Source organism: Neolamprologus brichardi, chromosome 22 (genome assembly GCF_056152115.1).
Source record: "Neolamprologus brichardi isolate AB-2024 chromosome 22, ASM5615211v1, whole genome shotgun sequence".
Taxonomy (NCBI): Eukaryota; Metazoa; Chordata; class Actinopteri; order Cichliformes; family Cichlidae; genus Neolamprologus; species Neolamprologus brichardi.
In genome coordinates, this window is record NC_142124.1 from 142,399 (window position 1) to 166,318 (window position 23,920).

General features: G+C 47.7%; 1 protein-coding gene across 1 annotated transcript; it reads left to right on the forward strand.

Annotated features, from left to right (window-relative positions):
- The first annotated feature begins 3,997 nt into the window (after nucleotides 1-3,997).
- Nucleotides 3,998-23,525, forward strand: LOC102791291 (phosphatidylinositol 4-kinase beta-like). The gene is made up of 14 exons (XM_006807748.3): nucleotides 3,998-4,240; nucleotides 7,981-8,443; nucleotides 8,601-9,055; nucleotides 9,159-9,551; nucleotides 12,280-12,507; nucleotides 12,589-12,837; nucleotides 12,920-13,026; nucleotides 13,822-13,926; nucleotides 13,997-14,120; nucleotides 14,206-14,319; nucleotides 14,398-14,549; nucleotides 17,472-17,604; nucleotides 18,138-18,258; nucleotides 18,836-23,525. Exons 2-14 carry the CDS (start codon nucleotides 7,996-7,998, stop codon nucleotides 19,015-19,017), a joined length of 2,811 nt encoding a protein of 936 aa, XP_006807811.2. The 5' UTR covers nucleotides 3,998-4,240; nucleotides 7,981-7,995; the 3' UTR covers nucleotides 19,018-23,525.
- The last annotated feature ends 395 nt before the right edge of the window (nucleotides 23,526-23,920 follow it).

The window sequence follows — 23,920 nt, forward strand, 5'->3', positions numbered from 1 at the left end:
TTGAACGTGTCCCAAAAGTGCAGTCGCACAAAACATCAAGCACTACGATGAAACTGTCTCACACGAGGACGCCCCAGGAAAGGACGACCAAGAGTCCCCTCTGCTGCTGAGGATACAGTCATCTGAGTTACCAGCCTCAGAAATCACAAATTAACAGCAGCTCAGATTAATCCCACACAGAGCTCCTTTATTTCTCGTTAGTACAGGGGGTTCTGCCCGGCCCAAGAGCCGTCGCCAGGCCCCTTCACGGCCCAAACCGCAGCACTATCACACTTCCTCATCGTTACCAAGGAAGTTACCTGCGAGTGAAATACAATTTAGTGATCAAAGGTGAGCGGCGATAACTGACTACATGTGTATACTGTGTCCTGATTGGACAGACATGGATGTAAACCACACTGAGGTGAAGTAAGGCACTGATTCTAACGTAAAGGTACTCTGGATATCATCAAATGTGCAAAGATTGTTAAATGTTACATTTTGTGTTTGTCAGGTGTCCTGTTTGAAGGAAACACTGTGTGCATGTGTGTACACGAACACAAGCAAATAGAAATCCTCAGACTTGAAAGATTGTGAATTATTTTGTTCGTTTATTGGCTGTTTGGTCATTTTATGACACGATGGATGCTGTCGTTATATTTCAATATAGTTTCTGAGTTGAGGAGGATAAAAGAACATTTAACATTAAATGTAAGGATGTTGTGCACTAAGCAAAGCTTCATTTAAAAAGTTTTCTTCTACCAAATTTTGAGAAAATGGTTGTAATCGTATAGAAATGTAAGATTATAAAGAAGTTACAGTGAAAGTAAATGGTCACATAAACAGAACTTTCAGTTTTTCTCTTAACGGAAAAATAAACAGTGAATAAACGGATTTCCGTGTCATAACTGAAGGAAATGTCCGTAAACAGAGTGGACTGAAAATCGACACAATGTTTCTGTTTCTGTCAGAAAAACAGAAAACGGAATTCTTTACGCAGTGCAAAAAACACTTGTTGTGACAGGAATGTTGTTTGTGGCTCAAGGTGAAGTGACCTCGTTCACGAGGGACACACCTGACACATATCTCACATATTACAGGCCAACAAATTCTTTTAGCGCTTTAAATACGGACGGTCGCTTTTTGGCAGAACACCGGGTGTCCCGAGCCACGCAGTGAACGTCACGTCCACAGGAAACAAATCTCCACGTCCTTCACTTACACGGGGGCTTCACTTTTCCTCACTGCTACATGAAGTAATGCAGTCAGTCAGGTGACGTGAGGAAGCTGTTTCCCCTGGAGTCGTGCTGATGGCTGTGTCTGTGCTGTGAACTGTCTGGACGTCTTTGGGAGCGCGTCATTAAAAAGCGCTGATCGCATCCGCTGATTGCGCGCTCGGTAAACCAGTTCGTGTCGGTCCGGTGACCACCTGCTCCGTTACCGCTAACAGCTGGACTGAACCACAGTGACATCCGTGTAATAATTCATCTCACGCAGGTGGATAAACTGATCAATGTGGTCTCATATAGTTAATGCTATAATAATATTAATATTATAATGATTATAATTCACTGATGGTCTCTCATAATCAAGCAGCCGCGACAGATGTTTAGGGTCTGCAGATGTTCCATCAAGTTCACCCGCAGACTTTATTTTCTTGATTTAACCTTTGACCCACTTTCTGCTCCGTGCTGTTCCGCTGCCAGCCTGCTGGGGGCGCTCTGAGCGCGCATTCAGGGGGTGTGTTTACAATCTGAGTACCTGAGGCTTTTACTATGAAAGGGCTTTTGTGTGGGAGGACAGGAAGAAAATAGTTTTGGACCAACCGGAAACAGAACCAAAACAGAGCACCTACTTGCAGAAATGACGCTGGTCTAACTTCAAAATAAAAGCTTCATGAGCCTGAACCCACCTAAGGGGCAGGAGCTGCTATTGTCACGTATAGCTGCTGTCTTTACAGATCCTGATAAATATCACCGCTGTGAAGGCTCAGAATAATCTCAAAAACATGTGATTTATTACTATTTATCACAGAGCATAACATGTGGTTAATAAACATGAGTACAGAGGAAAGTGGTGACAGGACGAGAGCTGAATTTTAGCTTTTGTAAAATCAGAAGTGAAACTTGTTTCAAAACTGTTTGACGTGAGAGAGAGAAATAAGCTTGAATACAAACGAATGTTGAAAGAAGTGAGTCAGAAACGCAGCTGAATGCAAGCTCGCACATTTAATAACCCCTTTAAAATAAGTAAAATTAGATTTATATAGCACCTTTCTAGACAAAAGATCACAAAGTGCTTCACACAGAGATAACCAGGTATAAAATAAAAACAGACAAAAAGTTAACAAAATGCAAATTTCAAAAATAAAATGAATCATTTTGAAAGACAGATCAGTGACTACAAATCGGGTCAGAAGTCATCATATAAAGGTCATGTAAACAAAATGGACATTTTTATATGATGAATTCTGACCCCATTTGTAGTCACTGATCTGTCTTCAAAATTATTCATTTTATTTTTGAAATCCTTTACTGCATAAATCTTCTCGCTCACTATGTATTAACAGACCTCTCTGCATTGAATCATATCTGTTATTAACCTCTGTCTCTCTTCCACAGCATGTCTTTATCCTGTTTTCCTTCTCTCACCCCAACCAATCACAGCAGATGGCCCCGCCCCTCCCTGAGCCTGGTTCTGCTGGAGGTTTCTTCCTGTTAAAAGGGAGTTTTTCCTTCCCACTGTCGCCAAAGTGCTTGCTCATAGGGGGTCATATGATTGTTGGGTTTTTCTCTGTATCTATGAAGCACCTTGAGGCGACTTTTGTTGTGATTTGGCGCTATATAAATAAAATTGAATTGAAATAAATGATAAAAAATTAAATAAGACAATATTACAAAGTTACAAAATATTAGAAGTAACTCCCATATATACAAATAGCTCAACTATAAATGTCCAGAATATTACAGACAAATATATATGATACTCTAAGCTGTAAAACTTTGTTATTTTCTCTGTAAAGGACAAACTACAGGCTGTCACTGCTGCTCTGTGTGCTCTGCATTAGATGGAGGAGTCGTACACAAATATCTACAGGCAGGGATGAGTTCCTGTGTCGGGTGGTGCACTATGGGTAATCTCACTGGCCAGGCCGTCATGGAGCGGATGGGTTCCAGCATCGTCCTTATCTTGGACAACATCCGCCTTTCCGACAGCACCCCAAGGGAGTCCAGCTCCAACCCCACAGCATCTCTGACCTTACCGATCAGTTTATTGAGTCTGCTGGCATCTGCGGCCTCAGCCTGCTGTCCCAGCATGCAACAGCATAAAGAACAGCACTGACCACAACAGACTCATGAAGGAGCTCAGAGCCCTTCCTGTAGAGAGCAGTGGTGTTTTTAACCCAGTCCAGTTTGTTATCAGTGTGTACTCGGAGGTATTTCCTCCACATCGACCCCTGGACTGAAACAAGAACATGTGTTTGAGTGTTTCATGTTACTCTGTCACGGAGTATTTCTAACACAGACACAGGTAATAACCGTAGTTTCTCTCATTAAAGTGAGAGAAGTGTCCGTTAGCTCCACACCGTGAGGACTGCTTGGTGACGGCCCACAGCTCGAAGGTGTGACCGACTGCATGTGCTCCGTACACAAAGACGACCACCTCATTCGAGTCGTCCCCTCAAAGATAAAAATCCAGTGGAAAAGTATAAAAGTATAACTTAATTCATCTAATGTTGGCAAAGCGACGAGTTTCAAACCATCCACGCGCCCCTCCCTGCTCGCCATCCCCCCAAAACAAACCATCCACGCGCCCCTCCCTGCTCGCCATCCCCCCAAAACAAACCATCCACGCGCCCCTCCCCACTCGCCATCCCCCCAAAACAAACCATCCACGCGCCCCTCCCCGCTCGCCATCCCCCAGCACACCGTCCCCCATGTTGTCCTCCTCTCAGTGGCCCGGATGTCTTCAGCTGGTTTTTATTTTTTCCCCTACGTGCTTTTATTGTGTAAAGACCACCGGAAGCTCCGATAGTTATGTACGGCCTCTGTCTTTACGGATGTTGCGTCACCGCAGTTTTAAAGCAAGCCGAGCCGAGCCAGGCCACAAACCCAGAGCAGATGGACCGACCCTAAAATCCTGGACTAAGCGCGGCACCGGGACCCGGATCAAAGAACCGGACCGTACCGGGACAGCCCGGGGCGGACTGAAGTTCGATTGTCGGAGCTTTGAAGGGGGCTGAAAGCGCCTCGGTACCCGGGTAGGTGCTGCTGACCTCGGTTCGTTTTTCCGCCTCGGCCTCTGTTATTGTTCGGGTTAGCTGTTAGCTGTTAGCAGGTTCGGCAGGCCCGGGTTAGACTCCGGGCTTAAGCTGCCTCCTCCGGTTTGTTTTCATCAGGAGGGAGCGGCTCTCCTCCTCCTCCTTCACAGTTCGAGTTCTGCATCAGAGGCCCGATTAATCGATCCGAACCAAACCGAGTCTTTAATGTGCGCCGAGAGCGTGCGTGACGTGTCCGCAGTAACAGGGTGTTATTTAAGTACCCGTGACCTGCAGTACTGTGAGTACAGGCCACAGTACCGAGCAGCAGTGCCCTCAGGGCTTTCTTCAGTGACTGAGATCACACCAATGCAGGGAAATGAAAAAATGCACATAAGAAGAGCGAACACATCACAGAAGAACAAAGTAATGTGCGTGAGTGCAGCACAGACTGAACAGCTGATCATGTGAAAATGAACCTGACAGCTGACAAACACATCTGATTCCTGCAGCTTCACCTCCTCAGCTCTGCTTTCACTCTTCACGTTTAGTCTCCACTCTGTTCAGTCCCACGCTGCTCCGCACAGCCAGCAACCCACACAGTGGGCCACGCGTTCGGTCACTCCTGGCTCCGCCCAGAATCACATCTGTTTTCAATTCAGTTTAAATCACAACAGAAGCCCTGCATTAATACAAAGAAAGGGGCGGGGCATGTGACATGACAGGGTGAACAGACCCCGTCTGTAATTAATGATTTAAAGCATCTTTGGTCTACCTGAAGTACCCTGTACAGGTGCGTCCCCAAGGGGGGCGCTGGCCACCCTCCAATATTGAACAGTGTTACAGGATATTTGAAGGGTTGATCTGCCCATTGGCGAGCGAGGGTGGTGGTGGTTGTTTTTTCAGAAGCCCGGGGTCTTTAGGAGTGTAATTTTTTCATAGTTAGATGCCTGACTGACAACTGTATACAACAAAAATTACACACAATATTCAAAGCACATAGCGCACACTGTGGGAATTTAGGACTGAGCATAAATGGCCCCTAATTTTGGTATGATCCGAGCTCAGGCACTAAGCAACTGAGCACAGCACTGACGCCTGTGAGCGAGGGGGGGGAAGCTGCTGCCTGCCTCTGCAGACAGAGGAGAGCTGAAGTTTGAGCAGGTACCAAAGCAAATCATTCGTACTGTACAAATAATGTAAACATGACGGTGAATCACGAAAGATTGGTGTCAAACTGATCACTTGACCCATATTACGTTACTTGGTCTTTGAGTGAATCAACAAATGGCGAAATGAAAAGCCGAACAACAACAACGCTGTTTCTTTAGAGTCTCAGCTTACATGTGTCTCATATCTTCTATTCAGTTGTTTCCCTACACGGCTAAATGAAGCACGACACCGGCTTCAGTTATGTACTGGTGTAGATGGACATTAGAGGCTTCTTTCTTATACATTATGCTTTGTGTGTTCTTCAATATATTTCTATGCAAACGAAGAGCATTTTTAATACACAGCAGTATATTCATAGTTGTGTAGTACACACACTTTTTTACTGTTAAACATCAGTTTAAACTTGTTTTGTTTTGGATAAATAAATATTGAAATATCTTTTGAATGAGTTAAATGTCAGAATAAAGAGAGACAGAGCTTCTATTTTTATCACTTTCATCAAATGTAGGAGCACATATACACTAAGTTTATTGTTCATTAATAAGAAACTCCAGACGATTCTGAGCTGAAGAAGCTTCTGATTGGTTAGTAGAGTCCATGTGAGTAAACTGGTGGCACAGCTGTGGATGCATATAAGGCAAAACACAGAGGCTGTTTCTGTGACATGGGAACATCAGGAGATGTCAACAAAACACCAGGAACAGAGCTGTGGAGCTCCATCAGTGTGGCTCAGTTTGAATACAGTTTGGTGCCATTTACAATTAAGAAATACAGACAGTTTCTCTCTTTACTCTGAAAGTTAACAAATATGTTTTTATATTTATCTAAAAATAAACATTTAGTCTGATTTGATGTTACAATTAAAAAAGTGTTTTTATCTGAAGAGTAAATATCTGGTTTCAACTGAATATTTGATGATGTTGGTGTTTGGCTTGATTGTCAGCACGGAGAGGGAGAGAGAGGGGGAGAGAGGGAGGGAGAGGGAGAGAGAGAGAGAGAGGGGGAGAGAGGGAGGGAGAGGGAGAGAGAGAGAGAGAGAGGAACAGAGTAGGAGGGAGAGGGAGAGAGGGTGAGAGAGAGGGAGAGGGCGAGAGAGAGGAACAGAGTGGGAGAGAGAGAGGGCGTGAGAGAGAGAGGGAGGGCGGGAGAGAGAGAGAGAGGGCGTGAGAGAGAGAGAGAGAGAGAGAGAGGGCAAGAGAGAGGGAGAGAGAGAGAGGGAGAGGGAGAGAGAGAGAGAGGAACAGAGTAGGAGAGAGAGAGAGGGCGTGAGAGAGAGAGAGAGGGAGAGAGAGGGGGAGAGAGGGCAAGAGAGAGGGAGAGAGGGAGAGAGAGACAGGGGGGAAGAGAGAGAGAGATAAGGAGAGAGTGGGGGAGAGAGAGGGAGAGAGAGATAGGGAGAGAGGTAGAGAGAGAGAGTGGGAGAGAGAGAGAGAGGGGGAGAGAGGGCGAGAGAGAGAGAGAGAGAGGGGGGGAAGAAGAGAGGGGGGGAAGAGAGAGAGAGAGGGAGAGGGCGAGAGAGAGAGGGCGAGAGAGGGAGAGAGAGAGGTGAGAGAGGGGGGAGAGAGAGGGCGAGAGAGAGGGAGAGGGGGGGAGGAAGAGAGAGGGGGGAGAGAGAGAGAGAGGGCGAGAGAGAGAGAGGGGGAGAGAGGGAGAGAGAGGGGGGGAGAGAGGGAGAGAGAGGGGGAGAGAGGGAGAGAGAGGGAGGGCCGGGGAGAGAGGGAGAGAGAGGGGAGAGGGAGAGAGAGAGAGAGAGAGAGAGATAGGGAGAGCGGGCGAGGGAGAGAGGGAGAGAGTGGGAGAGAGAGAGAGTGGGAGAGAGAGAGGGGGGGAAGAAGAGAGGGGGGGAAAGAGAGAGAGAGAGAGAGAGGGAGAGGGCGAGAGAGAGAGGGGGGGAGAGTGGGAGAGAGAGGGGTGAGAGAGAGGGGGAGAGAGAGGGCGAGAGAGAGGGAGAGGGGGGGAGGAAGAGAGAGGGGGGAGAGAGAGAGAGAGGGCGAGAGAGGGAGAGGGAGAGAGGGAGGGAGAGAGAGGGGGAGAGAGGGAGAGAGAGGGGGGGAGAGAGGGAGAGAGAGGGAGAGGAAGAGAGAGAGAGGGAGGGAGAGAGGGAGAGAGAGGGAGAGGAAGAGAGAGAGAGGGAGGGCCAGAGAGAGAGAGAGAGAGAGGGAGGAGCAGGTGACACCTGTCAGTCACATGGTTGTTTACAGAAAGCATCTCTGTATCTCAGGACTCGTGTTTGTAACAAGTAACAAAGTAACAAACAAACACTGAGTCGTTCTCAGTGTTTGTTTGTTACTTTGTTACTTTGTTACTTCTCAGACTGCATTAATGACGTTCTGCAGGCTGTTTGCACAACAAGCGTAAATAATTATATAAACTTTTCACCTTGAGGCGACTTTTTTTTGACACCATATAAATAAAATTGAATTCCTGTAAAACAGGAAGTATGACGAGCTGAAGCCAGGAGGAGTCATGTGACCTCGTCCTCGCTGATCTGTGTTGGGGGGTGAACAGGTAGGGGGACCTTGAATCCTCTCAGGTGTGTCATGTGACTCGTGCTCTCTGTCTCTCTGTAGGACTCCTCTTCCAAAATGGCCGACGCCGAAGGGTCCCCGGCTGTGCGCTCGCTCCGCCTTTCCCACTCTGCACAACCCCCTCCCCCCGCCTCGTCCTCCTCTCCTACCACGTTCTCCTGCCCCTCCTCCCCCTCCAGCGCCTCCTCTTCCTCATCCTCCTGCTCTGAGAGTTCCTCAGACTTCCTCACTCACCATCACCATCATCATCACCGTCCCGCTCGCCCTCAGCTGCAGCTGCCTCCGCCCACCCACGGGGATCAGGCCTCCTCCCCCAGCGCCAGCCCCCGCAGCTCCTCCCCTAGTGGGAGCATCGGCAGCACCTGCAGCCTCGGTAGCAGCAGCGCCAGCGAGGGCATCGGCAGCGGAGGCACGTCGAGTGGTGGCGGCGACCAGCGAGGACCAAGTCCTCCGCTGGACGTCATCTCAGAGGACGCCATGGAGATGGACCTAGGTGTCGAGCAAGGTAACAAGGAGAGGAAACGGTTTTCCAATGAACTGTCCAAAATATTCACTGCTTAGGATGAATCTGGAGCGAGGTGTGGGTGGGGCCACAGTAACGCCATCGCGGTAATCCTCCGCTAGTTTTAATCCATATCGATTTCTCTGTTCTGCTGTTCCAGTCATCGACCCGGAGGTGGCGCTGAAGGCGTGCCAGGAAGTGCTCCTTAAAGTCAAGCTGCAGGACGATCAGCGGCAGCACCCGGCAGATGTGGCAGAGCGCGGCGCCATGACCCAGCTCATCAGCCCAGACGCCGGCTCCATCAAAGAGGAAGATGAGGAAGACACCGACACGCCGTCCCAGCCCGACCCGCGTCCTTCGGCTCGGCCAGAACCTTTCTCGCCACCGTCGTCATCAAAGCAGTCGTGGCTGCTGCGCCTGTTCGAGTCCAAGCTGTTCGACGTCTCCATGGCGATTTCCTACCTGTACAAGTCGAAGGAGCCGGGTGTGCAGGCGTACATCGGGAACCGCCTCTTCAGCTTCCCGGACAGCGAGGTCGATTTCTACCTGCCGCAGCTGCTCAACATGTACGTGCACATGGACACAGAGGTGGGCGACGCCATCCGGCCGTACCTGGTGAGTCCCTAAGTTTAAGCTAGCTCAGCTAACGTTAGCTAGAGAACGGGTCGGCGACCCGCTGCGTCGGTGGGGTTCTCACGCAGGTGTTTGTGTCCGGTAGATCCACCGCTGCAGCGCCAGCATCACCTTCTCGCTGCTCTCTGCCTGGCTGCTCGGTGCCTACTCCTCCGACATGCACATCTCCACCCAGCGCCACTCCAGAGGAACCAAACTGCGAAAGCTCATCTTGTCCGACGAGCTCAACCCTGCTCCATCTGACAGCCCCGCGTCCTCGCCGTCTCACCGCCGCCATCGCCATCACAGACACGATGGCAGCAACGCCGAGGCCTCTTCCGTGTTCGGCCCTGGACAGGGACAAGCCGAGGTGTTTGTTTCCCCGTCCAGGAGGACCCACCAGAGATCCAAGTCGGATGCCGCCATGGCGAGCAATGGACCTGGCGCTGGTCTCCGACGGACTGGCAGTAACCCAAAAGTGGAGGCGGTCCACGAAGAGGTGAGCCAGAGATTCTCTCAGCTGTTCCTCTAGAGCAGGGGTGGGCAGCTCCAGGGCTCGAGGGCCGGTGCAGGTTTCAGATCTCACCCTGGGTCAGCACACCTGAATCACATGATTAGTTCATTACCAGCTTCTGGAGAACGTCATGTTGAGGTCAACAGCAGTGTTGGATCAAGGACACATCTAAAACCTGCAGGACACCGGCCCTCGAGCCCTGGAGTTGGACACCGCTGCTCTAGAGTCAAAGGTTACTGACGTCAGTACTATAATCAACAAATAAGCCCTGAGATCTGCTGCTGCGTGGGCGTCGTACATAATAGCAAACCTTCTGGAGGAAACCTGGTCTTGTTAGGAGAGACGGCATCCATCCCACTTTGGATGGAGCAGCTCTCATTTCTACAAATATGGACAAATTTATTAAACCCCCAAAATATGAGTATCCAGAGTTGGGACCAGGAAGCAGAGTTGCAGTCTTACACGCCTCTCTGCAGCTTCTCTCCTCCTGCTACCCCCCAAAACCATCTCCATAGAGACTGTGTCTGCTTCCAAACAGACAAAAAACAAACTAAAAACCAGCAACAAACAACTTAAACACAAACAAATGCTTTCATATCAAAGATCCAAACAGCTACATCATCAACAGAGCTCATCACAGAAACAGCTTTAGTGAAGCTTACAAATGATCTTCGTCCTCTGACAGTGGACTCATCTCTGTGCTCGTCCTGCTAGACCTCAGTGGAGCGTTCGATACTGTCGACCATAATATCCTATTAGAGCGATTAGAGCAGCTGTAGGTATTACAGGTACTAGAGATGCACAATATCACTTTTTTATATCTGATACCGATGTCATAAATTTGGATATCTGCTGATACCGATATAAATCCGATATAGCGAATTTTATAATCAATAAAATGTTTTTTTAAATATCTTGCTGCATTTTGTATAAGTTCATACTCAAGTTTAAAGAAACAAAACTAAAGTTATATCTGTTTGCAAAAAGTACTATATTAGACCAGCAACACTGACCAATCTAATAAACTTAAACCTGTTCAATGTGACGCTGACTTGAACTGAATCAGCGTCACATTTGAACCCATGCAGCTCCTCTGCGGAGGCCCTCCCTTCACAGATTTGACCCACGTTCACGTTTTCGGTGCCAATGGGAGCGAGCAGACCTCGAGGCGGACGTGTCCATTAGAGTTGCGACAATTCATCGACTAATCTGTCCTTTGCTCCGATGATCCGTTCAATGCGAGGCTTTGTGTCACCATGGAAACGTTTTACCCACGTTTCGCCTGCAAACAGAGCTACAATAGAAATGCATTAGGCAGCAGCGTATGAGCGCAGAGTGGCCACGCCCCCGACAGCCTCTGCAGTGACCACGACCCAAACTCACGCAGTGAAAGCACACATGCCTCAGTTTATGGGAGTTTATAGTTTTGCATTTAAGAACATGTTTAGTTGTTTTTACAGATGTTGTTTGCAGGTAAACTTTAAAACATTGGTTTGCATTTTAGAGAGAATATTGATTATTAATGAATGGGATAATCGATCGATTAATAACTGATAGCTGCAGCCCTTCATCGCTCTGATTTAAGCTGTAGTGAGAAAGTCCCAGCCTTCATCTACAGGTCAGAGTTCCCAGCTGATCCTTTGTGAGTGATGTCACCTGTACGTTTCAGTCTGGGGGGTTGACCCCTTTCACTGAGAGAGGAAGAGCAGCAGAGCTCTTCATCAGTCTGATGGAAACTCAAAGTGAGGCGGAGAAACCTCCCTCCTCCTCCTCACGGGTGCAGAGGATGAGGAGTGTTGACAGTCAGAGAGAAAACGAGCACCAGCTGCTTTTAAATATTCACCTTTAATGCAGCGTCGTCACACGTTGAGCCACTCTGTCAGCACGCTGAGCTCAGACGCTGAGCTCAGACGCTGAGCTGCATGCACACGTCTCTGCCATTCAAACACACTTTGGATACTGAACTTCAGCCTTTTCCAGGGAAGCATTTAGTGTTTTTATGGCTTCACTGCTACACGGGAGGAAACACGCTGTGAAAAATGGCTGAAAATAAAATCACTTCACTCGTTTCTTCACTTTTCCCCGACTCCCCGCGCCTCGGTGCAGCTGGGCGGTACCACCACACTCGCCGTCTCCCAACGCTTACACCCCTTCCTCCTTTCACATAATGGTCCCAGTCTGCGTGGTTCAGGGCTGAGGATTCAGCTCCCACACCGACGTGTCATCAGTAATGAAACGGCGTGGAGGGGCGGGTATCATCGGTGGCATTGACGTTTGAACGTGTGTCATGCTCAGTGTTAATGAGTACACGCTTCTCTCTGTGACGGTTCGATGGCAGTTTGTCTTCTCTGACCTTTGACATCCTGGTTTTAACGGTCTCACTGACCTACAGTCAGCTGACCGTCGTTGTAAGGACTGTAACCCGACACATGGCGTTCGCTTTTCTGGCTCTGCGCCCACGCCAGCTGCACGCTTCTCTCTGACATCACTGATAAAGGGAAACCTCATCAGTCCAATCGTGTCCCTCCAGCCTCCCTGGCACCGCCCCTCCCCTGCAGCTGAGCCACAATCATCATAAAGATAAAACCACGAAATGATTTAAACGGCCCATTCGAGCTACTGATGAGTCGCTCACACGCCTCTGTGGGCGGAGCATCAGGGAACGTGTGTGTGTGTGGTTAGAAACGATGACTCGTGTTTCGTGCGTCTGCAGCCCGAGCGTCTCCGTCCTCAGAGGGAGTTCATCAAGTCTCTGCTGTGCATCGGGAAGCGTCTCGCCACGCTGCCCACCAAAGAGCAGAAGACGCAGCGTCTGATCTCCGAGCTGTCGCTGCTCAACCACAAGCTGCCGGCCCGAGTGTGGCTGCCCACCGCCGAGCACCAGCACCACGTCTGCAGGGTCCCGCACACGCAGGCCGTGGTCCTAAACTCCAAGGACAAGGTGACCTCCGCTGTAGCCACCACATGTGCCAGAGAACATCTGTCCAATGTCCTCTGACCGCTGCTCCTTCTCCTCCTTTAGGCTCCGTACATCATCTACGTGGAGGTGTTGGACTGCGACAGCTTCGAGACGTCTCCCGTTCCCGTTCGCATCCCGGAGACGCGGATACGCTCGGCCCGCTCCGCAGAGAACCTGGACTGCAGCACCGCAGCTAACGGCAGCAGCGGTATGACATCGGAGCACAGAGCGGGAAGTTTCTCCACCGTCCCGAACTACGACAACGACGACGAGGCGTGGGCCACCGATGACATCGGGCAGCTGCAGGTGGAGGTATGTGAACGCGTCGCCGTACGGCCTGCAGTAAACCCTGAGTACTCTGTCAGTCTGCACAGTAACAAGCATGTGTTTGCAGATGGAGGCTCAGACCAGCAGCAGCGACAACATCAGTCAGTTTTCAGTCGACAGCATCACGAGTCTGGAGAGCAAAGAGCCGGTGTTCATCGCCGCCGGAGACATCAGGTAAACAGCGGGTTGCCCTCCACAGGCGGAGCTTAGAAGCAGAAACGCGGGCAGTTCAAACGAAATATTACGCCGTGTTACCCGTGGTAAGCTACGTGTAACACAAGCTAGCGTTGGTTCTGCCCAGCACGACGCCAACGTGCATGTCGGCGCTTCATGGCTCGCACTTCGTGTTTACAATTTAGCGTTTCCAGGCTGTTGGCGGCCGCGGTCTCACTGCTGTTGATGCCCGCTCACTTGCAGCTTTCTGCTCTCAGCTCCTCCCCCTTTAGGCCTTTGTGCTGCTCAAACAGGAGCCTCTGGAGCAGCCCACTGAACCCAGTGCACCACCCCTCCCTAGAAGCTGAGCCACAGACCACACCCGCCACACTACAATTGTGTGTTTGTAGTTTCAGTAAATTCAAGCTATGAAGGAGCTCCACAGGAAGCTTCAAAAATAACTACCAGCAACAAAATGTGATCTGAAGTTGTCTTTAAAGTAATTAAAGCAATAAAGGGACCCCGCCAGTGATCTGGAGGAGTTTGTTCTCCTCGCTGCCCACAGAGACTCGACCTTTTTCTTAGTTATTAGTTTCCCATAGAAGCTTTCTTTGTAGTTGCCATATTGATAGGACACCAACACCACCTGGTGTGCAGATGTAATTATGATGAGTTGTTGTCCAGGAGTGTAGATCTGAAGAGCAGCACGTTCAGGAACTCTTCTTTCTGAGGATGAAATGGCCTCAGCAGTCCTGTGAAGCTTCGATCTTCAGCTGTGCGTTCTGCCGTGACGCTCCGACCTCGTTTGTTTTTCAGACGGCGGCTATCGGAGAACCTTGCTCACACTCCCACCGCATTCAGGAGGGACCCCGAGGACCCGTCGGCCGTCGCCCTCAAAGAGCCCTGGGAGGAGAAAGTCAGGTGGGTTTGTGAAGCCGAGCAGGCGAACGCTCCACAACGTCTTCCTCGCGCTAACGCCGTTTGTGTTCAGGCGGATCCGAGAGGCGTCTCCGTACGGCCACCTGCACACCTGGAGGCTGCTGTCGGTCATCGTGAAGTGTGGGGACGATCTGAGGCAGGAGCTGCTGGCCTATCAGGTCCTCAGACAGCTGCAGGTACAGACGCAGTACAGACACATGCACACAACGGTACGTGGTTAAACTGCTTCCATGTTGAAGCCGAGTCTGTTTCCTTGGTCAGTCCATCTGGCAGCAGGAGCGCGTTCCTCTGTGGATCAAACCCTACAAGATCCTCGTCATGTCTTCAGACAGCGGGATGATCGAGCCCGTCCTCAACGCCGTCTCCCTGCACCAGGTACGCAGGGGATTCTGGGAAAGTTAGTTTTCTTTGTCTGTGAGACTGAAACGCAGTTTTCGTGTGTGTGTCCTCCAGGTGAGGAAGCAGAGTCAGCTGTCGCTGCTCGACTACTTCCTGCAGGAACACGGCAGCTTCACCACAGAGGCCTTCCTCACCGCTCAGAGGAACTTTGTGCAGAGCTGCGCCGGCTACAGCCTCATCTGCTACCTGCTGCAGGTCAAAGACAGGTGAGACATTCATAAAAGTTAAACAGTGACCGTTATCCCTGCTGATGAGGTTGAGACTGCTGCCTTGAGTGAGGACGGGTCTGTGGATTCAGAGGACTTTACATCAGTGATTACTAGCAACCTCAGCACATGCATTGAGAATATTGCCCCATTAAATGCTGCAAAAAAGGGTGACAGCCAGCGACAGTGCACTACCAGATGAGCTGAAAGAGCTCCACGCTTGCTTTAACACCCTTAACACCAACCAACATTGAGCAATTCTACCAGCAGAGGCAAGGTCCTGACGAGGACTAAGCCCCGAAAGTCCCGAACATCTAATGAAGAAACATGAAGAAACCTTCCAGGTCCTTTACATCCCTGCAGCTTGCATATCATCAGAACCGTTCTACTGAAGACTGTCAATGCAGCCCTCTCTACATCCACCTGTACATCCACCTATACACCTATACAGTTATACATCCACCTATACACCTGTACATCCACCTATACATCCATCTATACATCCACCTATACACCTGTACATCCACCTATACATCCATCTATACACCTGTACATCCACCTATACATCCATCTATACACCTGTACATCCACCTATACATCCATCTATACACCTGTACATCCACCTGTACATCCACCTATACACCTATACAGTTATACATCCACCTATACATCCACCTATACACCTGTACATCCACCTATACATCCATCTATACATCCACCTATACACCTGTACATCCACCTATACATCCATCTATACATCTATACACCTATACATCCACCTATACATCCATCTATACACCTGTACATCCACCTATACATCCATCTATACGCCTGTACATCCACCTGTACATCCACCTATACATCCACCTGTACATCCACCTATACACCTGTACATCCACCTATACGGTTATACATCTACCTATACATCCACCTATACATCCATCTATACACCTATACATCCACCTATCCACCTATACAGTTATACATCCATCTATACACCTATACATCCACCTATACACCTATACATCCACCTATACACCCATCTATACACCTATACATCCATCTATACAGTTATATATCCATTTATACACCTATACATCCATCTATACACCTATACATCACCTATACACCTATACATCACCTATACATCCACCTATACACCTATACATCCATCTATACACCTATACATCCACCTATACACCTATACATCCACCTATACACCCATACAGTTATACATCTATTTATACACCTATACATCCACCTATACACCTATACATCCACCTATACATCCATCTATACACCTATACATCCACCTATACACCCATACAGTTATACATCCATTTATACACCTATACATCCACCTATACACCTATACATCCACCTATAAATACATCTATACACCTATGCATCCACCTATACACCCATACAGTTCTACATCCATTTATACACCTATACATCCATCTATACACCTATACATCCACCTATACAGCTATACATCCACCTATACACCTATACATCCACCTATACACCTATACATCCACCTATACATCCATCTATACACCTATATATCCACCTATACACCCATACAGTTATACATCCATTTATACACCTATACATCCACCTATACACCCATACAGTTCTACATCCATTTATACACCTATACATCCACCTATACAGCTATACATCCACCTATACACCTATACATCCACCTATACATCCACCTATACACCTATACATCCACCTATACACCTATACATCCACCTATACAGCTATACATCCACCTATACATCCATCTATACACCTATATATCCACCTATACACCCATACAGTTATACATCCATTTATACACCTATACACCTATACATCCACCTATGCACCTATACATCCATCTATACACCTATACATCCACCTATACAGCTATACATCCACCTATACACCTATACATCCACCTATACAGCTATACATCCACCTATACATCCATCTATACACCTATATATCCACCTATACACCCATACAGTTATACATCCATTTATACACCTATACATCCACCTATACACCCATACAGTTCTACATCCATTTATACACCTATACATCCATCTATACACCTATACATCCACCTATACACCCATACAGTTCTACATCCATTTATACACCTATACATCCACCTATACAGCTATACATCCACCTATACACCTATACATCCACCTATACACCTATACATCCACCTATACATCCATCTATACACCTATATATCCACCTATACACCCATACAGTTATACATCCATTTATACACCTATACATCCACCTATACACCTATACATCCATCTATACACCTATACATCCACCTATACATCCATCTATAGAGCTATACATCCACCTATACATACATCTATACACCTATACACCTGTACATCCACCTATACATCCACCTATACACCTGTACATCCACCTATACATACATCACGTCACATGTCATGCGTTGCCAGTCGTGCACCTCTTGATGATGGTGGAGAGATTCTGACAACTCCATCATGTGTTATGGGAACTGCACCACCCAGGGCGGGACAGCAGGCTCTACAGGCTGTCATTACAGCGTCACGGTCCATGTGTGGGATTGCTTTCCCATCACCGGAGGGGACGCCTTATAACAACGGGGTCCTGAAGAGGCACCCCCTCCCCCCACAGCACACACTACATGTACATCTACATTGACATCCTGCAGACTCTACTTTCTGACCACTCTCAGCCCTTTCCTATACAGTGCTTGCTCTATTTGTCTATGCTTTTTTAAAAAGTGTGACTTTATGTATATATTTGATTTATTTGTGTGTAGAGAAGGTAAGAATTTCCTTGCTTAGCTCTGCAGCATGTAGAGAATCCTACATGCGAATCGCTCGGTAACACCTGCTCTGATCCCCGCAGGCACAACGGGAACATCCTGCTGGACTCCGAGGGCCACATCATCCACATTGACTTTGGCTTCATCCTCTCCAGCTCTCCTCGCAACCTCGGCTTCGAGACGTCTGCCTTCAAGCTGACCTCGGAGTTCGTGGACGTGAGTAGAAACAGCCTAAGGATGTGTTGGAGGGGGATGATCCCGGGCAGAGGTTGATCACAATTTTGGGCTCAGGTGCAGTCTCCTGATATTTACCTGTCACTGAGAACAGACCAGAACAGACGGAGGGCTGCGCTGCGCGTCTGGATGGGATTTTTAGCCACTCGAAGCCGGCTCTCTGCTGACCTGTAGATGAATCGTTCATTTTGTTTTTGGAGCTTCAGAGTTGCTGAGGATCCTTTCTGGTGTCCGACAGCTGTCAGCAGCAGGAGATCCCACATGTCCTGTTCAGCATTGAGCCCTCAGCACCGCCGGTCACAGCCGGCTCGGTTGTGGTTTCTCAGCCGGGCGCTGCAGAGGTTTAGTTTTGATTTGGATGAATTTCTGTTTGATTCACGCGTGGATCGCTGAAGGACTCTAGGAATTGGGGTTTCGTGGCTCCTGATGACAGAAGCTTTTATTTTGGTGGAAGAAAAGCTTCCTGTGGAGTTTAACATGGTGGCTGTCCTGATGCCCGGTGTTTGCTGTTTCAGGTGATGGGCGGGCTGAACGGAGATATGTTCAACTACTACAAGATGCTGATGCTTCAGGGTCTGATCGCAGCCAGGAAGCACATGGAGAAGGTGCTGCAGATCGTGGAGATCATGCAGCAAGGTAACAGCATTGCGCCTTTCTTACAGCTGAGAACGGCACACACGCGCGGTCTAAGCCTAACCCCGTATCTACAGCTGTCAGTACGAGTCCAGTCAGTCTCAGTCTGTAGGGGAAACTTTCTGTTCCACATCCACGTTCACACCATCGGGGAGCAGGTCCGGCCACAAAGTTCGTCCCTGCTGAAAACTCCAAACTTTTTATTATCCAGAACAAAACTCATGTTTGAGTTTGAGTCACGCTCCACCTAACTGCAGGCAGCAGAGGCCAAGCTAGCAGACAGCTAGCAGCTGCAGCCTACAGCCGGTTTTGCAAATTTCACTATTCAGTGAGATTATATACTATCCAGAGTCATTACTGCCAGCACTGCGTCACAGCAGCCCGGCTAACAAAGGTTAAGGAGTTCTCTTATTGGTCCCTATAACCCTCGCAGTGAAGCTGCAACAACAAACTCATTCCTGCGTCACATCGTAGCGCTGTCGGCGACTCGGGCGGAGGTCCAGAGTGCACGAATTGACCGGTGTGGGTTTAAGGACGTGTTTGCCAGTCAGCTGCTAACAAAGTTGTTTTAACCCCACAGGTTCCCACCTGCCGTGCTTCCACGGCTCGAGCACCATCCGTGGCCTGAAGGACCGTTTCCACATGTCTCTGACGGAGGAGCAGCTGCAGCTGCTGGTGGAGCAGCTCGTGGACGGGTCCGTGCGCTCCATCACCACCAAACTCTACGACTCCTTCCAGTATGTCACCAACGGCATCATGTGACCCGTCTGGACTGAGCGACGGCGGTGGCCGGAGCCGGCAGATGTTTCGCTGCGCCGCCGCCTGATTGGATTCGATGGAGCCGCCTCGTCACCGTCATCGGGGTCGAGGCGGCTGCTGGAAGACTCGATAGAGATGGAAACCACTTCATCACATCGTTTATGGATTTAAATCTGCAGCTAATCGAAGCGACGGCACGGCAGATTCGACTTCCTGCCGCTCGTCACACGCGTGAACTCATCACTGCTGTCGACTTTATTAACCAGCCCATAATCACTACTAAACTGCCCAGCAGCAGAGCGTTTACAGACACAACCACCACTACTTCACCCATCCTTCAGCTAAAAACAGCTCAATGTTTCCACGTCTGTTGACAGGAAAACGTCTGAGAAAGGCGTTTGGTTCTTTCCAGCAAACATCCTGTAATTACAGAAGCTCCTTTTCCAAAGATAAAAGTCTCGTAATCGTAAGCCTGAGATTCCAGAAGGCGCCCTCTTTTTCCTCCCAACGTCGTAGTTTAAAATGGACTCAGAGGAGAACTCCTCAGAAACTCGAGGGTGAGCCCGAGGACGCGTCTGACTGGCTCGGCACGAACCTTCTCTTGTTTAAATGAAGTCCGAGTGGACGCGAACACCAGCAGAGGTGGAAGGAGTTTGCTCTCCGAATCAGAACGGCTACGAGGAAAAAGCACAACGTGAACTCGGCGTTCGGCACGCTCACAGAAAGGCTGACGTATCCACGCTCCTTTACACATTATCGCTTTATCTTCCAGCAGCATTCCTGTTTTCACCAGACATTTCTCACAGTTCATCGTCAGCCTTTTCCCGACATTTTAGCAACTGTAAGCGCGTCGAGGTTTGGGGAAGCTCAAATTCTTTTGTCCTGAACGTCCATTAGCCTGAGCCAGTGACCACTGCTGCCCATTTTCCTCTGTTTTATTTCATTGTATTTCACTTTTTCCTAAACTGTTATTTTACCACTTTCCCAAATATCTATTCAGCTGTTTGGTTTTTAACAGTCACTGTCATGCTAGCTATGCTAATGGAGAATTACTCACAGACTGTGGAGGAGCAAAGTCCAGAATATTTATTAGAAATATGGCCATTACTATAATAAACTACATTATTATTTTTTAATTACTAGGGGAGATGTGTTTTTAAGCTAATGTTCCTGTACTAGCTAACAAAATTAATACCTAGCTAAGGCTAATCAAAGAAATAAATGAGTCCTGTCCTCATTTCCTAATAACATTACTCTTTCACTGCTGTAGTATACTTTGCAGTTTATGCTCTCTCACTAGCTAATAACCACTAAACTACTAGCAGCAGAGAGTATACGTTTATTATACACTTAAGTTGATTTTTCCCTCATTGCAGTTTGTTAGCAATTAACCTGACAGTGTCTTGGCTAAAACTTTTTGCTTTTTTTATTTATTCCTCTCTAAAATAAGTACGTTTTGTAACAAGATAACAAACTCGCCATTTTGGTTGCTGTCTCTCTATAAGCCTACTTTCGTCTGATTGGCTGACTTGCAGTAGTCTGTAGAGGGGCAGCACTTTCTTATGAACTGCACTTTCCGTTTAAACCTTTGACCAACTAGCATCAGCACAAAAACACAGTAAGTTGCCTTTGAGAGCTTTTATAAAATAGTTTTGTCTTGTTAGTGTAAGAAAATACTAAACCTTTATCAATGTGACGAGTGTCTGGTGAAAAAAATATTTACTTTCGTTTTTTTATTTTAATGTTTGTTACATCTTTTTAGGTCCAATTTCAATTTCTGAAAACAAGTTACTGAAGTTTTGTTGTTCATGTGTTTCTGTCAGCTCGGTGCACATGCTAGAGATTATACAGTGATAATATCAGTGCACAGTAAGTGGCCGTTCTGAGCCAAAAGGTTCTTATCAGGAGAATTATACTCATTATTATCACTTTGGACTAAACGCGTTATTGTTATGCGAGTCTGTATTTACGTACTAAGAGCTCAGCAGTGTTCCTCTCTGATTGGCCCCAATATACATTCCCTTGGTTAATGCTGGCCAGTCAGAAGAGGCGGTTCTGTGCACGCTGAGCGTGACGATCAGTTGAACACGTGAATGTTTTTACACGCAGACGTGTTCTCATTGTTGAGCGAAAGCTAGCAGTTTTAGCTTTAGCGCTGCTGCTGTCGCTCTAATGCTGGAACACTGGCTTTATTTCAGCGTCTTACACATAGAAACGGCTTCCTGTGTGTTTCTACAGTACGCGCCTCTAGCGTTTGCAAGCTAACAGTTGTCATTTCTGTAAATAGCAACTTTCCCCGCTGTTTAAGGGCAGCAGCAGTTCACTGGAGGCTTTGAGCTGCAGTTCCAGTATGACTGAAATCAAACATGAAGCATTTTTACAGCTAGCTAAACGGTAAGCTAATACAGCAGTTAACTGATTACATAGCTGGAGCTAATTTCAGTGAAACAACGTGTCATGGCAGTTTCCTCTAAAACGATTAAAATGTAAGTTTACTCTCAGATGCACTTGATTATTAGCAGGTAGCAAGACACAAAATCTTTCCAGTTTGATTATTATTCTACAGGAATGGTAATCAGCTAACATCAGGTCGGGGCTAAAATAGTCACCTGACGCTCGGACATTATGACAGTTTTTTTGTTTTTATTCTTGTTTATTAATGAATGTTTAACTGTGAAAAGGGGAAGCTGAGCCGGCGGACAGTGAACTGGGTCTTGCTGGAATAAAGCCAGTGTTTGTAGTTTCTGACCACTGTAAAAGGACAACCACAGCTCTGTCGTGAACGCAGCGCCACCGTCCGCTAACTAGCTCACTGTTTTACGTGCAGCTGTGTCTAAAGTTTACCAGATTAGCAAACGCTCTTTGCTTTCTTTGTCGTTCGTTATTTGTGAATCTGTACACGAACCGAGTTTGTTTCCCGTGAGAAAATCGATGCCTTGAGACGTACAGAAGGTACAAACTTATCAATGCAACAGGAGGGACGTTGGGACCTCAGAAGTGCTTTTTATATCCTCGGTTTGACGCTCCAGGGACAAGCTTCAACACTCCAGTACTCCTCGCTCATCTGCATTTATTTACATTTCAAGTCCCGTCTGTAAGCGCTGCAGAGGAGCTCTTTAAAATTTAAAGTAAAGTCATTGGGAAGTGATACTGCTGTTTGAAAAGGTGGAGACGCCTGTAAGGTCAAGCCAAACGATGGCGTTAGCTGCAGTTCGGAGGCTAGTGGGGAGAACGGATTGTTGAGACTCGTCCCTGCCGCTGAACATCCTCATTGCCTTTGTCATCAGCTCTGAACACGGTCAGTGTGAGAAGTGCATTTATGAAACGTTTCTGTCGTTTGTAAGGATCCTTTGTTGTTAATGTTTTACTAAAACACGGAGTCATACAGCAGCCATGTTAGTGTTTGGTTTTTGAGGAGTTTCTATGGGAAATGCGACGCTAACGTCACGGTCAACGATACTTTTCACTGTGTGAAGAAACATTATATGAAAACACTTTGAGTGATTTCTGAGGTAATTCACAAACAGCATCATCTCAGGAGACGGGAGGAAACGGGGTGAGGAGGGGTGAGATCAACAATTCATTTACCCCAAATCATATAAAGTCGCATTATGTGGAAAAGCACTTTTATATGAAGATGAGTGTAAATAATGAGAGCAGTGGGTCCATGAAGCCACTGAATCACGAGGTTGACTTTATGTGCACTGATTGGGCACTTAAACGTTATTGACCCTCTCCTGCAGCCGCTCCTCGCCTCCGACAGAATGTCAGGCTACGTTCACTCTGCGGGTCTTAAAGCTCAAATCAGTTTTTTTGTCTGCTCGTTCACACTACAAATAAAATGTGACAGCAAACGCGCTCTAGTGTGAACCCTAACCCAGACCAACAGTGTTGTTTGACTGTTTCAGACTTTACGTTTCCCGATTTTGCTTCAAGTTATAAAGTTATTGTGTTATTTACATTTGGCCTAATAATGATCCTTGTTGCTGTTTTAGAGGAGCGGTGCTTCAAAGGATAGTTGCAGAATCTGCAGATTATACAGAACAAATAAAATGTTCCCGTTTCTCCAATGTTGTTCCCAACAGTTTCACTGGATGGAAGTGTTCGCGATGTCTTCTCCAGCGCTGATAATCGGCGTCTGTCTTGTGTCAGTGACTTAAAAGACGGATTTAATGCGACCTGACCATCAAACAGCAGCTTTCTGAAACATCAGATATGCATCAGATTCAGGACCACATACGAAAGTGACCCAGGTGGATTTGTGCCGTTCCCACTGTCGCACCATGATCGGATACGGGTCGCACAGGGTCAAAGAAGTCGGATTTGCTTTCGCCTGCAGTGTGAACGTAGCCCAAGTCTGCACCTCTGCAGCGACGAGCATTAATGTGTTGAATCGTTAAGATCCAGCTGACGACTGGAGGCGTGTCCCTGTTTCTCATCATGTAGAGTCCATCTGTCACGTCCTGACTAACTGCATGGCAACTTATTCAATAAACCTGAAACCTGCTTCTGACCTGCACTGTGTGCTTTCTCAGTCTGTAAGATACTGGTTTTAATCACTTTTCTAACTGGTGCATAATTAACTTTAAACAAAGTCAAATCTGAAATTTCGCATCTCATATTTTATGTTTACGAACATCTACACCAGAGGCGTCCAACTCCAGGCCTCGAGGGCCGGTGTCCTGCAGGAGATGTGTCCTTGATCCAACATGGATGATTTAAACGGCTAAATGACCTCAACATGTCCTGCAGTTCTCCAGCAGCGTGGCAATGAGCTAATCATGTGATCCAGGTGTGCTGACCCAGGGTGAGCTCGAAACCCTGCAGGACACCGGCCCTCGAGGCCTGGAGTTGGACGCCTCTGATCTGAAAGACTCTTTAAAGTAAGAAAATAAAATAAAGTCAC

Excerpts from the sequence above, each read along its gene's own strand:
- LOC102791291 (XM_006807748.3), top strand. The coding sequence starts at position 7,996 with ATGGCCGACGCCGAAGGGTCCCCGGCTGTGCGCTCGCTCCGCCTTTCC. Across the intron at positions 8,444-8,600 it reads GGACCTAGGTGTCGAGCAAG|TCATCGACCCGGAGGTGGCG; the intron begins GTAACAAGGAGA and ends CTGCTGTTCCAG. Across the intron at positions 12,838-12,919 it reads TCGGGCAGCTGCAGGTGGAG|ATGGAGGCTCAGACCAGCAG; the intron begins GTATGTGAACGC and ends ATGTGTTTGCAG.